The sequence below is a fragment of the Ammospiza caudacuta genome, chromosome Z (genome assembly GCF_027887145.1).
Source record: "Ammospiza caudacuta isolate bAmmCau1 chromosome Z, bAmmCau1.pri, whole genome shotgun sequence".
Lineage (NCBI taxonomy): Eukaryota > Metazoa > Chordata > Aves > Passeriformes > Passerellidae > Ammospiza > Ammospiza caudacuta.
In genome coordinates, this window is record NC_080632.1 from 74,131,727 (window position 1) to 74,146,457 (window position 14,731).

Genomic DNA, 14,731 nt, shown 5'->3' on the forward strand with positions numbered 1-14,731 from the left:
AATGAGCCCATGTGCTTCCTTGTGGTGAGACTGCTCCACTTGCCCATTCCTCTGCCCAGTCTCCTGAATTACAGTTCCTGACCGTGTGGGGACCCCTGGGCTGGAGGGATGCTCCATTTGAGCATGTGTAGCCGGTGAATTCCTAAAGTTTGGGCTTCAAGTGCTTAAGGATATTTTTCTAGAGTTTGGCAGGAAAAAAAATGCTTTGGCAGAAAGGACATAGTGTTTTCTATCTGTATCTCAGGGTCCTAGGGAAATTGCTTCAGTATTTTCCTCTAGGGTACATGAAGTTGAACTTTACGATGTCTTTGCTTATGGTTGAGAGGACCTTGGATGAGAGACTTCTTTTAGAGCACCTGGTCTCAGAGGATGAGTCTTGCATTCTACAGATTGGCTTAGGGAGTAACTTTGTTTAAAGCTCTTCCTCAAATCTGCCAAGCAGTGCACAAAAGTAGAGCGATGTCTAATGTGAACATTTGAGGCAACGAAATGACAAGGAAGGGTATGTAACAAGGGCAGTAGTCAAAATATAAAACACCTGACAAGCTTCCATCTTAACTCTTCTTACTTTGCAGTATTTTACATCCTTTTGCTGTCTCTCAGGCATGATGTGGTCAGTCAGCTAAGTCTTTATGTACAGGTTTTTGAAATGATGCTTTAAGAGTGTTTCTTCATGAAAGCCTTTGCAAACGGACTCAGAAAAAGGTAAAATATTTCTCCTATCACACGGTATATATTTTGCAGCTTTTCTCCCTAGGCATCAGGTGAGCTGCTCAGATTTGCCTCAGTTTTTCAAACTTGGTGACTGAGAAAAAGCAAAGAAAGCTAGTCTGGATTTCTTGTGTGGTAATAGAAAACTTTATCCATATTGTCTTTAAGCCGTCCCATTCTAGAGTTCTGGTGAACTGATGGCCAGTGCACTCAATTCAGTGCAGGAAGAGTCTTTTTTCTCTGCATTGCAGAGGTTCTTGCAGCACAGTTTGATATTTGTAAAATTGAAAAATCTTACCTTTTAAATTTCTTGTGGTGATCCATCTCAGATCACAGTGCTTGTCTTGTAGGGATCTTAAAATAAACAGACAACCTAACTGAAGTGATCATTCTTTCCACTGGCTTTGCAATGCGGTTTCATTTTGTCCAGACACAGCTCTTGCCATTTTCTTGGCTAAAATTATGGGTAAAGATATGCAGAAACCATATATGCTGTGCAAGTAGTTTCTGTTACCTACAAGATCACTAGAACTGTTTAGAAGGGATGCTTAGATTCAGTAGAAAATGCTGCACCTTTTTCATTTTGTTGGGTTTTTTAAATTACTGTTACTGATTTTTAAATAGAATGAAGAGCTTAGTGAAGTAAGAGCTATACTGAGGCTAGTAGATGTGTCAATGCAGTCGTGAGTTAGGAAAAAGCTGCACTGTGTATTTCAGAGATAAAAAAAATCAAAGAAGAGGGCATATGCAAGAGGTGAGGGAAAGGCAAAATCAAGTATCCAAAACCTTCTACATTGCCAAAAAGAAACAATAGGTGGCAAGACATATATCAGTGTAATCAAAGGCAGTTATTTTAAGGGAAATTTCTCATGTTTCAAGGTACTAAAGAATGTTTTTCATGAAAGTAAATCAAATAAAAGCTCAAGAAGCAGAAGTTGTCTGATTTGATGCTATTTTAGAGTGTGAACATTGAATTACCTGTGCTTTTCGTGTGCACGGAGAGATAGAAATATGAGCGTTCTCTCTTTTAGGAGCTTTCTTAGGTGCATGCTGTCCTTCAAGCCTTTTCTGCCAATGCATTTGGATCATGAACCAGAATTATGGTCAGAAGGTGCTCACTGTTGGCAGATGCCATTTTGCAGGCTCAGCGAAGCTGCCTGGGATCATCACAGCCTCTCACTAGTCCCAAAGCTATTGGCTCACAATTCTAGTGCTTCTGATTGCCCCAGGAGATATGACTAGGATGCTGATGACATAGACAGACTGAGCTGGTGCTGGAACAAAATACGCCCCAAACTATTCCTGGCACATTAATTTTATGCTTAGAATCAGATATATCTCTTGCTATTTTTTCCTCCCTTTTTCTTTCCTTCCTTCTTTCACATTCCTGTCTGCTGGTCCCTAAATTAAGATGAAAAATAGCTATTATGGTATTTCTGAGACTAGTCTTTAACTAAAATGTGAGATCTGATAGAGATCTCATACATCAGAGCAGCAGTGAGCTTGCAGAGTGAAAAGAAAACATGTAATACCAGATTTGTTTGCACAGTTCACAGAAAAGCAAAGACTTAAAAGAATTTTCATTTGTGGGGTTTGGGTAATAGATAGCAGCTACAGCTCTGCCCCAATGAATTTGATTTCCCAGGGATTAGGTAGTTAATTTGTATTCAAATTATAGTTGGGCATAAAATACAAGGTTATATGTGATGCTAATTTATGTGATCTAGAATATTCTGTACAATCTCCATATATGGAAACAAATAAACAAGAAGACCATGCCACTCTGCATGCTACAGCACTTGACCTGCCCCATGCAAGCTGTGGTGCTATGTCCAGTCTGCTGCTGAAGTTATAAATTCTGATGACCTTAAACCATATGTTTTAGATGCTTGGTCATTTCTAATGTAAAGATTATTTTTAGAAACTTAGATTTTTTTTTTTTTTCACTCTTGCTCTGCCAAAAATGAGGACCTGGTTTACTAATTTTTTTAAGTTTGGGTTGAAGTATTTCCATGAATTCTGCTGTGTTTTAGCCTGATAGGTGAAGGGAACCTTCTTCTATTACAGAATTTGTGCTTTGTGTCTGCTCACAAAACACTGTGAAATCATGTTTGCAGTTTTGCTTGACTGAACAAATAAAAATAACTTTTTTAGTGGCTTGTTGTGGGCAGGTTTTTAAAGTTTAAAGCCTTTTGCACTTTTTAAAATTTTCAATGCAGTGCCCAAATGTTCAACAGGGTGTTTTTTTAATGTGGTATATGCACAAGTAGTATCACTGCCTTTCTCCTTCACCTTTTCTTCTGCGTACAGATATGATGTTTAGACCACATTTGGAAAAAAAACAGTGGAGAAGACACACCAGCTGAATCTCTCAGCCCTCAGCATGATCCTTTCCACTTTTACATGTATAATGCAAAAATGTTCCCCACACTTCTGTTTGTCTTTGAGTGCTGGCAGGAGTTCTGGTGGCCTGACTCGCTCTGGATGAGCAGTGGGGAGTGCTCTGGGCATGGAGAGCAGTGCTGCTGCCCTGAGCTGCCCTGCTGTTTTGGAATAGGATCCCAATATTACCAGGTAGATTGTGCCTGGGCTCGTCTGACCCTTGCTGCTGGGCCAAAGGCGGAACTGTGGTATTTCACCTCAGAAACTCTTTTGGCTGGCTGGATGTTGCTTCTGGGCACTGAAACAAGTCCAGGCTTGTAGAAACTCAGTTTACCTTGGGTGGAAAGGCTGCAGGCTACGGTGAAGAGGAAAAGGAGACGAATTCTGCTGGAAGTTTAATATCCAGAGTTTTATTCCATGGTCACAGATGTCTGAATCTTAGTATCAGGTCCAACAGAATGCCGAGCACATGGTTCTGGCTCAATTTAAGCCCAGGGACAGGGGGAGGGGAAGGGACAGGTGAGCACCAACCAGGTGGGAGGAGGAGGGTCTCAGGGGACGAGGGACACATAGACAGGCCAATGACTCCCAGGCCTGAAGGGCATCCTTTGAACTCGAGGGACCCCACAATGGCCTTGCTGGAATGTTTAAGACTGACTGACAAACCAGCCGGGGGTGAGGGGAAGGGGAAGAGAGGTATTGCCACACCTGGGAAGGGACTGGGAAGTTTAAAACAGGAAATTGCAACACACTGCAACACTGCTGCCCCACTCCTGCCTGCTGCCCTGAGTTGCCCTGCTGCTCCTGCAGCCCTGGGCGAGGGCTCTGCTGCGCTGGGCAAAAAGGAGACGGAGCCTTCTCCTCCCTGTGCTGTGTCCTGGCCTCGCTGCCCTTTTACTGATTCTCAGCTGTGTTAATCTTACATTTGCCTGTGTAATATCTGCCTTGTTTAGATCTGCATTTGATTAACTAGTTATTCACTTAAAGGTGAGCTTTTAGAATACACCATCTGGGACTCTTAGAAAGTCCCTGCTGTCCATGTGATGCTGCACCATGCTGCCTTCTGAGTGCTGGCTGCATGAAACCTCCAAGGAAATCTGTCAGGAGGTGGTTTGCCTGGGAAGAAGTGGGAGGCTATCTGCACTTGGCAGTGTCTCAGGAAAAGTTATTTCATCTCACCCTACACAAACAATTTCAGGATAGTAAAGAAGTTAGTAAGTAAGAAGGAAAACTCTCAGGAAGGCAGCATGTGCTAAACTTCTGTTAAAGAACAGTTTCTTTAGCAAAACTAAGCTTGTGGTGGCCGTGATTGTGAATGTGCTCGCACAGTTTGGAGAGCTAGAAATATAATTACAGCTTGGGGGTTTTTTTTCTCTCTACTTTTCAACACAGTATTGAGAATATGAAAAGTGGAGTTGACTGATACAGTGTTCTAAAAGGAATGGGAGCTGGTCTTTGTGTTGGCAGGAGGGAAGTTTTGAGAAATTGCATGTGGGTACTTTTCTATACACCAAACATTAGTATGAATTGAATAATGAGTAATCTAATCAGATTTGTAGCCAAGCTTGTCTGTCATACTGTGATAATTACTAGCTACCTAGGGCCTTAATACCAAGCAGATCCCTCCCCACCTCCCAACCTGTTTTATTTTTGAGAAGTGAGTTCTTTGTGGGAAAGAAGCAGAGCTTAGGCAAGGCACTGATCTTGGCTCAGTCCAGTGACCAGAAACACTTCCCAGTGCAGGCACTGCCATATTTTATAAGCTGTTTCTTAACAGCTTCAAATGGTAAGTAACAACCTTGGCCTGAGTGAGGAGCAGTTCATCATGGTCATGGGGTACTGGCAATATCAACAGTAGTATTCTCCCCGTGGAAGCAAGTATAGACATGTTCAAAAGTACAAACCAAAATGATTCTCAAGAGTATTTCACAGGTGATAAGGACATGTAAGAGGAACAAGAGCAAGTAATTGTTTAAAATCCTCTCTTGTTGCATGAAAATTTTCTTTTTTTATAGGGAGGACAAAACAAAGTCATTCCAGGTATGAAAGTTGGTCATTAGATATGGAATGCCATTTCTTGACTGATGGCCTACCAGCTCTTCTTTCTTCCTGGCTAAGGAGCTGCTTCGGCAAGGTGTTTTTGAGAAGTCTTCAATGATCTGTGGTCAAGTCTGCATATTTTTCTTTATTTCACTCAGGAGGAGGGAAGATTGGACCAGATGACCTCCAGAGTTTTCTTCCAAACTGACCTGTTCTTTGAATCCCTGAAAATAAACTCTCTATTCTGTATCACACTGAACAAGAAGCAGATGCTTTGTGCTGGGTTTTGAATGTTTTGTACATGCAGTTCTAGGCTGTGTCCTAGATCAGTCCAGTAGCTGGTGAGTCTGTTAAAGTTGTGCTTGGACATTTGATATGGACTGAGGGGCTCCAGCTGAGGGGCTTTGGCTGGGTAATGCTGAGTTCCATGCATGGCAGAAATAGCATTAGAAACCCAGGCAGAGGTTCCAAAATACAATACAAAGTAGTTCAGCTCACCTGTGCAAGCAAACCACATTAAAATGGTTGCATGGTGGTGCCTGCGCTCCTGCCTGGTTTCTCAGATTGTCCCTTTTGTCTGCAGGACAGTCTCAATAAAGCAGCACAGTCCAGACTCCCAATGATGTATTCCCATGCACAGGACCAGAGTCCAAGTTACCTTTATATGCAATTCCAGTGGCTGGTCCAGAACTCACCTGGTGGTGGAGAGAATATGCGGGGGGAGGCAGGGGGAGCTGTCACTTCTGGGAAGTTATGGGGCAAGAAGGAAGCAAACATTTCCTTTCCTCACTGTTTCACACATTATAACCAATGTTTTCAAGGCAGAATGGGATACAAGTACCAGAAGAGTGCAATTTCTTGGAGGACAGGAGTATATTTATTTATATATGCTGTATACATGTACATGTATGCCAATTTTTAATATCATGCCAGTATTCCTGTTCTTGGGACTTGTTCAGTATCTGGATTTTTGCTTTATCAGAGGTAATATCTACCTTTCTTCCCACGCCTTTAGATTGTGGACTCTTAAGTGTGAATATGTGACTAAGCTGTGACCTTCAATTGGGGTCAGGGACACACTGCTGGTGATGAACACTGGAAGAACAGCTGGAAAGTGAGGCAGTTACCTGTGTGGACACTTGGACACTGGGCAATCTATAATCTCTCTGTTTCTTCCAGTTTTGGTTTTGTTTGCCTGTTTAGTGTTTTTATCAAACAAAGCTGATATCACCCAAGCAGTTTGCAAGCTAAAGGGGACTGGACTGCTCTTGGCAGCACCTTTTGACTTCCTGAGATGTGCTGTGGCTTTGATGAGGAGAGCAGCACTCAGCCATCTCAAAAAGAAGGCAGAACACAGTACTGAGGTGCATTAACTGTAGGGTTCATGACTAGGCTTTGCTGTTCCTTGAAGTGGCAGTGCAACTAGCTGACAATTCATAAGGCTTCTCCCTTGGCTGATTGATTTTTAAGGTCAAAAAAGACAGGTAGAACAGACCAAATGAGACTGCAAGAACATTTCCATTGAACTCCTGTGTACTAGAGGTCATGGGCTTTGTTCTAGCTATTCTCTACACCATCCAAGAAACATGTTACCAGCTGTCAGTCACTGTAGAGCCCTCTTTGATAAGGATGTCTTTAAAGGAATTATGTGGCACTGCATGTGACATTTCAGCAATAGTCACAAAGGGATGACATCTCCTAAATACAGAAAGACCACAGGTAAAGCTTTTAGTGACACTTAAAGTACTAGTAAAAATTCCACTTCCAAAAGCTATTGGATAACTCCTAGCATAGAGACAAGAGATCCATGGAAGAAAAGGAAGACCAAAACATCCTAAAACCTGTGAATTGTTTCTTCTCTTTGTTTGTGTTTTTTTTTTTTTTTTCTGGTACTTGTGGATCATCAGGGTGTGATAGCTGCTGTTGGAAGGATATTGCTCATTCAATTCTAGGTGCTGTTCAATTCTAGGTGCTGTTTACAAGGCTGTATTTGCCAAGGGATGGCCAGAGATGACAGGGAAGCAAGGAAAGGCATGGCAAAGTTCACGTATACTTGTTGGCTTTGTGAATGATATATTTAAGCTTAGCCACCAAAAATAGATTTGCCATGCCTCTATGTAAATCTCCAAGAGACTGAAGAAACTATTCTGAACTAAAATGTATTCTCCCTTAGGGACTTCTTTCAGCATGAAGCCCAATTACTTTTTAAATGGGGGGGTTAGCCCTCCAGGGAAACCATAAATATGTCCATAGTGAGTGGTAGTGGGTTAAATATTCCCAATTGCCCTATTACAGGAATCCAGGAAAGAAAACAGTAGACAGTTCTCCCTAGTAAAAATACTAGCAGGGGATTTCTAGCAATCTAAGTGATACTGCACAATTTATTCTTTAATATCCCATTTATGAAAATTTAGTGTCTCAGTGGTTGAAACAGACCACTTCTGTTCTTTGAGTCATGGCTGGTGTAGACACTTTAGGTGTCTCTTGGTAATTTCTTATGGAATAATGGAATGGTTTGACTTGGAAAGAATCTTAAAGGTCATTTTTTCCAACCCCTTTGCTGAGGTCAGGTACATGTTTCACTAGACCAGATTACAAATGCTAGCCAGCACTTGGCCTTGAATACTTCCAGGGATGGGGTATCCACAACTTCCTTGGGCAACCTGATGCAGTGCCTCACTGCTCTCTGAGTAACACTGCCCTCTTCCTGACATCTAATCTAAATTTCTCCTCTTTAATTTAAAACTGTTCTTCCTAGTCCTGTGGCTGTCCATTTGAAAACTTGCTCTCTCTCTTCTAAATAAGACCCCTTTAGGTACTGGAAAGCTGCTATTCAGCAGCTTCCTGTTTCCCAAGCTTAACAACCCCAGCTTTCTCAAGCTGTTCTCAGAGAAGAAGCCCTTTCATCATCTTTATGATCAAAGGTGCTGCTCTGGGCTTGCTCCAGCCGGTCCCTGTCCCTCCTGTTCAGAGGACCCCAGCTCTGGATGCAGTGCTCCAGGTGGGTCTCAGCAGAGCAGAGCAGAGGGGCAGAATCCCCTCCCTGCCCTGCTGCCCACGGGGCTCTGGGTGCCGCCCAGGACACGTTTGGCTCTCTGTGCTGGGAGTGCCATGGCTGGGCCATGTGCAGCCTCTCACCCACAGCACCCCCAAGCCCTTCTGGGCACGGCTGCTCTGGGGCTGCTCATGCCCAGCCTGGGCTGATAGTGAGGTTGTTCCTACCCAGGTGCAGCACCAGCACTTGGCCTTGTTAAACCTCATTATATTCTCATGGGTTACTTCTCAAACCTGTCCAGATCCCTCTGGATGGCATTCCATCCTTCAGGTCTCCTGCCATGTTCTGTAGTGGACCTGTTTTCTCTGTGCTTTTTTTGTTGTTGATATATCAGCAGAAGCTGCATGTTGCCTTTCCCATTCCTTGCAGGTTTCCCTTCACAGCTGTGCCCTTCTTAACTCCCTCTGTGCCTTTGTCCTCTGTTCCTCCCTGGCAATCTGTCCTTGCTAAAACCTTCTGTAATGGCTTCTTAAGTTTGATGCCACTCAGAAGTTACTCCTCCAGACAAACTTGCCTCCTGCATTACCTCCTTGTTTCTTCACACTCTATTCATATGTTTTAGAGAAGTTACTTTCCAAGTTCAGCCCTTTCTGCTGAGTCCCTTGGCATTTAAGGTAATTGAGTTCTTCCAGGCTACCACTTACCAATTTCCTGAACAAGCCAAGACAGTTGCTCTGAAATCCAGGATATTTGTTCTGCTTTTTGCCTTCATTGCTTTCCTGAGTATTTCAAATTCTTATTTCTCCTTGTAGTCACTCAGTCTAAGGCTGTCATCAGCCTTTATGTCCCTATCAATTTCTTCCTTAATTCATACAACATCCAGCAGTGCAACTTCACTACTAAAAGGAGTATCTGCAGAAAAAATAAGTTTCTGGTGCTCTCTGAATGTCCTTCACTTTGCTGTTCTGCTCTGCCAGCAAATGTCTCAAAATTCCCCCATGAAAACATGTAGTTATGAAGCTTCTTCCAGTTGTTTAAAGGCTTCATCCACTTTCTTTTCTTGACTGGGCAGTCTATAGTATGTGCACTCCACATTAACCCCTTGTTTGCTATCCCCATCATGCTGATCCATGAGCCTTTATCCTTGACTTCTTGGATAGGCTGGGTTGTTGAAATAGTGGGAAAACAGTGTGCATGGTGAGAAACTATGTCTGCACACAAGAGGAATATCTTCTTTTGCTCCCTGAATTACTTGGGATGAGTAATTTGCCCTTTTTGCTTCTCCAGGTCTCAGACTGTGAAGTCTGTTGGACAGACCTGCCATAACAGAGATAGATGATGTGCAAGGGCCACCACCTTCCAAAGATTGCAGGCATCATAGCATTTGTGTTCCTCAGTGTAACCTGTGTCCTCTCTTCATGGAGGCTGAACTTTGGTGGTAGAGAGAACCTGCAAAAACACTTTCCAGTGAAAATGTAGGAGGGGAATGTCCCTGTGCACAAAAGAAAGATTTGGAAGGAAACATGGTTGCCAAAAGCATGTTTTTACAGGATTCCCTCATTACCAGGAATATAGTGATTTTGGGCATGACAGTGGAAAAGATTATACCCTAATTTACTCTGCTAAGTGTAAGGATTTTGAATTTCTGTGAGTTACACCAGTAAGCTATCTGAGACAACAAGGCATGATTAAGGCAAAAGGAAATATAGATGAGTGCATGATGAAAATTAATATTTAATTGACCTGTTCCAAGTAGTTATACATATGAAAAGACAAAATATTTGCTGTATGTTTTGTTCAGGATGAATGTCTACATACTTTTGAACAGCTGACCTCTGCTTCATTTTTCGTCAACCAAGTTAAGCCTTATTTCCTTTTTGTATTATCCTGTAGGGCTTCCTTGTTTGGGTTACAAAACATGAAAATTCACTGAACACTGTGCAGTTTTCTCATCACCATCCACATAGAAACACCTATTTTTAGGCTCAAATATGTGCACAAAGACTTTAATGAGGAAAAAATATTTTTCTGACCTGTCCAACTTGCAGTGTTCAGGTATTTCTAGCTGTGATGTTCACACACACACACACACACACACACACACACACACACACACACATTCACGCACACTCACACACACACACACACACACACACACACACTTCTCTGTGTTTTGCATCACCAGTAGCTAAAAGGTACCTGTTGACAGGTTGTTCACCTTGGTTTCTGCTGTGAGAATTGGAATTGTGCTGCTTTTCTTGACTAAAGTAGTTTTAAGAAGAATTTTAAACCAATATGTGCCCACTGGCAGTGCTGGGGTCAACTTTAGCTACTGCGTTTTCTGCAACTTCAGGTTGCCCATGTCTGCAGACAAGAAGATCAGAGACAAATGGTTTAATTAGTCTTAATACCATTTTGAGCCTACTGCTCTAATCAGTTGATCAGGTTTACACAGGTACTTAATCTGGCATAAAACTCTACAAAAATAAAATGGGCTTCAATGGGCAAAGGGGGGGTTTGCAAAATCCATCCCTTCCTAATATCAGTGGCTGTGCCTTGTTTTAAACAAGACTGGATTTACTTTGATTTCTAGATTAGTGCAGGTTACACTGAGCAGAACATTTAATGCATCTCATTGATTTTCCCTGTAATACTGTTGATACACAGGCCATTGCTCTAATAATTTGTTTTACCATTAGAATTCTGTATGCAGATCTAGTCCCCAAGGATATCAATGTGTAACCAGATACTGCGTGATCTAATCAGGTGCTGCAAGAAATACATTATCACTTCAACACCTAGCAGTAGAAAGCTTCATCAAAATGGAAAAGTTATTTAATATTTAAAGCAAAATGCAGTTCAAAGAGGCAACCAGAAGAAGTAGGTGTGTACAAAATTTCAAGATATTTCTCAGATTAAACAAAGCCAAATCCAAGCCAGAGTCTAGGATGATTTGTCATGACTCCATTTGTTGTTAAAGAAGAAAATGTTATAGCTGCTGCTTCAGTTTATAGGGTTTATTCCAGTTCAGGTAAAGTAGCATCACTCTCAGAAATGACTGACTGGCAGAATTTCATTACTGTGATACTTACTTGCTACAGCATGCGTGCTTTGGAAAGCAATTTGGAAAAGCACCTGCAAAAGCATTGGTGACAGACAAGACCAGTGCTGTGAACTCATTTTGATGTAGGGTTTGGATCTCTGAGCACCTAGTACTGGAGTCCATTTCCAGAATACAAGTCCTGCTGACTTTGAAGGAGTTTTGCAAGCAGTGTGTGTCAGGCTGAGCAGCAGACCTGCTTGCTGCTGCGAGTCTGACCAGAACCATCTATGGCTGGAATGGCAGGAGTGTGGCTCTGCCCGCAGCTGGACAGTGTTTCTGTGCAAACTGCCAGGTGCAAACACCAGGTGTTCAGCAGGGTAATGATTGACGAAGATGATAAGCATCTCCTAGGGTCAGCTTATAACTCCATATAACTGCTTTCATGTTGATGTCTGAATGCTGAGTTTTTGTCTGAATGCTGAGGCTTTTGTCTGAGTTTCTGAATTTTATCAGTGGAATGCAATGCTGTTCTTCGCTCTACGTCTTGTACTTATTTAGCAAAAGAAAGTAAAGAATTTTAGAAGTAAATTTAAGAAGGAAAACCATTTAGTAACCTTGTGTATGACCAGATGAGACTTGATTTAAGATAGAACATAAAATATTTATGTTCCTTGACATTTTTCCAACTCCTATTTTATCTGGCTATAAAGGTATGTGTGGAAGGATATTGGTTTGTTTTGGTTTTTTCCTTTGGTTCTACAGACTAAACAGTGCACAATTCAGTGTGCAGGGCCAAACTCTCCTCCTTGGCTCAAGGGATTTATTGTTTTGCTTTGCTACCAGAATTGCTTTGATCTTCAGAGGCCACTGGGTTCATTGATCCTAAAGGCATAAGTAAGAGCTGGAAGAGAGTGACTGAGCATCCAGACAAGCAGTGAAACAGACTTTCTTTCAAGCTCCTACAAAGTGTTGTTGGGGCAAATGCTGCCAGACAAATGTACTGTTGTTGAGGGAACGGGTGTGAGGGTTGGTTGGTGGGTGTTGGTAGAGGTCAGAAAATTATTTTCATTGAGAAAAACCACTAAAGGCTTTTAATATATTTTTTATAATTTTTCTCTCTTGTATTTTAGGGTCTCATGACTCTTTTAGCTTCTACATTGATGAAGCCTCTCCAGTTGGGCCTGAACAGCCAGAGACGGTCCAGAATTTTGTGTCAGTTTTTGGGACTGTGGCTAAAAAGCTGATGAGGAAGTGGCTGGCTACACAGACCATGAACTTCACCAGCCAGCTGGGGGCAGGTATACGGTATTTTGATCTCAGAATTTCCACCAAGCCCAGAGACCCAGACAATGAACTCTACTTCGCCCACGGTTTATTCAGTGCCAAAGTCAAGGAAGGTCTGGAGGAGATCAACGCGTTTCTCTCTGAGCACCCAAAGGAAGTGGTCTTCTTGGACTTCAATCATTTCTACGGGATGCAGAAATGCCATCATGAAAAGCTTGTCCAGATGCTCAAGGACACATACGGAAACAAAATGTGTCCTGCTATATTTGCCCATGAAGTCAGCCTCCAGTACCTGTGGGAAAAGGAGCACCAAGTGCTCGTGTTCTACCACAGTCCTGTGGCCGTCGAGGTGGCCTTCCTGTGGCCAGGCCAGATGATGCCAGCTCCATGGGCAAACACAACAGATACGGAAAAGCTGATTCAGTTCCTGCAGGCATCAATCACTGAAAGAAGGAAGAAAGGCTCCTTTTTCATATCTCAAGTAGTGCTGACACCAAAGGCTAGTACAGTGGTGAAAGGGGTTGCAAGTGGTCTCAGAGAAACGATCACAGAGAGGTGAGTTTGTGGCTGGTAAGGTGTGCTGACTGTGCTGAATGTGTGTTGGTAGTGCTGTTCTTCCAATTCCTTTTAAAGGCACTCTAGCAGATGCATTTCTTCCATGCTACTGTGGGCCAGTCAGAACTTGGCATAATCCTAAAATATTTAAAGAGAAACACATTGAAGGACAAACTTTTGCATCTTGAAAGAAAATCTGCCAATAAGCCTTATTGGCTTAACCTTCTCTTTTTTTCTGAATGCAGGTTTTGCTTATTTGCTTTGTTTTCCAAATGTGGTTTCTTACCATAATCACTGAATATCATGTCTAGGATTTCTGTACTGGAAAATCTTATCTGTATTATCTAGACAAATCTATCTGTATGATCTAGGTAATCTTTTGTTTGTTCATCAGGCTTCAGATATTGGATTAAAAAAAAACCTGTCCTGGCTCATCAGCAAAGCCTGATGCTGCAGGATTTGCCATTACGCAAAGATGCATGGTTTCTCTGTCTCTGTACCATCACACATCGTATCAAAGACAGCAGGACACCATTAGAGAGAATTTGACTCCTTAAAGTCTTTCTTCATTTACCATACAGGAAAGAGATGGCAGACTATCATATAGCTTCTGTATATGGAATAGCTTATTGACAGGCCATTAGTTGTTCTATTACAAAAAAAGCCACCTGTGCAAGACATGCATTATTTATACCATTCTGACTTTGATAAATCACAGCCAGTTTTGAGCTTAAAGGCATATATGTGTGACTATGTTCTTGACAACTTGGTAGGAAAACTGAAACTTAATGCCAGGATGCAAGAGCTATTTTCTTTTTCTCCTTGAAAATAAAGAAGGGTTGCAGAGTGTAAAAAAATTACAATGAGGGTCAGTGTCCTGCTAATGTTTTGGTCTCTTCAGGGATGTGCCTGTGACAGGAAGGTCTGTTGGGAGCATAACCCCTTCTATGAAAAATGCAGTGTCTGCAAAGAAAACATGCCTCATATTTGGGAAAGGTTGAGCTGTTTTTACGGCAGTTTTCCAAAGCAGCTCTTGACTGGAAAAAATAGGTAAAAACCTCACCTGACACGGTAAAACACTGACTTGGAAGGTTTTACAGGCAGTGGAACAGGATTTAGAAGCACTTGTGTGACTGCACTTGCAGCTGTTGGTATATCCTTCATCTCTGTTTTAGGGGCTCCATCAGGCTGGGGAGTCTCCCTCTCTCCTGAGTCTGAAGAGCACTTCTCTGCACTAAAACACTGCTTTGTTGATGGATTTTACCGATAAACACCTTGTTGTTAGGGAACTTTTTCCTCTGGTAAACATCTTCCTGATTGTTCTTTAGAACATGAAGTAGGACAATCAGGAAGCTAACAGGTTGTTCTTAAAGCTTTTTGTATCAATAAAATAGCCATCAAACCTCATTTTCTTCATCTTTGGCTTCTAATGTGCTTCTTAGAAGCTGTTTGTAAAGCAAAGACTTGAAATAGATGCTGAAAATGTTTGACTGAGTTTTGAATATCCAGAGCCGTTGAACTCTCAGTGTGCCTTTCCCAACAGCAAATCTTGAAATTATAACTACCTTCAAAAGCCAATAAGTAATTGGGCAGAAAAACCTGGAAATGTTGTTATGCCAGATTTTAACTGATATTTTTCACATGGTCCCCGAGTGTGTAGTCACATTTCTACATGAAAAGTTGTTTCCTTTTTTGTATAATTCTTTTAGCACTTATGAGAG

General features: G+C 42.0%; 1 protein-coding gene across 1 annotated transcript in view; it reads left to right on the top strand.

Annotated features, from left to right (window-relative positions):
- The window catches only part of PLCXD3 (phosphatidylinositol specific phospholipase C X domain containing 3), a 73,439-nt gene that overhangs the window by 34,778 nt on the left and 23,930 nt on the right, over nucleotides 1–14,731 (top strand). Inside the window, exon 2 of the mRNA XM_058824211.1 lies at nucleotides 12,302–13,010. Within this exon, the coding sequence (XP_058680194.1) occupies nucleotides 12,302–13,010 (709 nt within the window). The remainder of the gene's footprint in view (nucleotides 1–12,301; nucleotides 13,011–14,731) is intronic.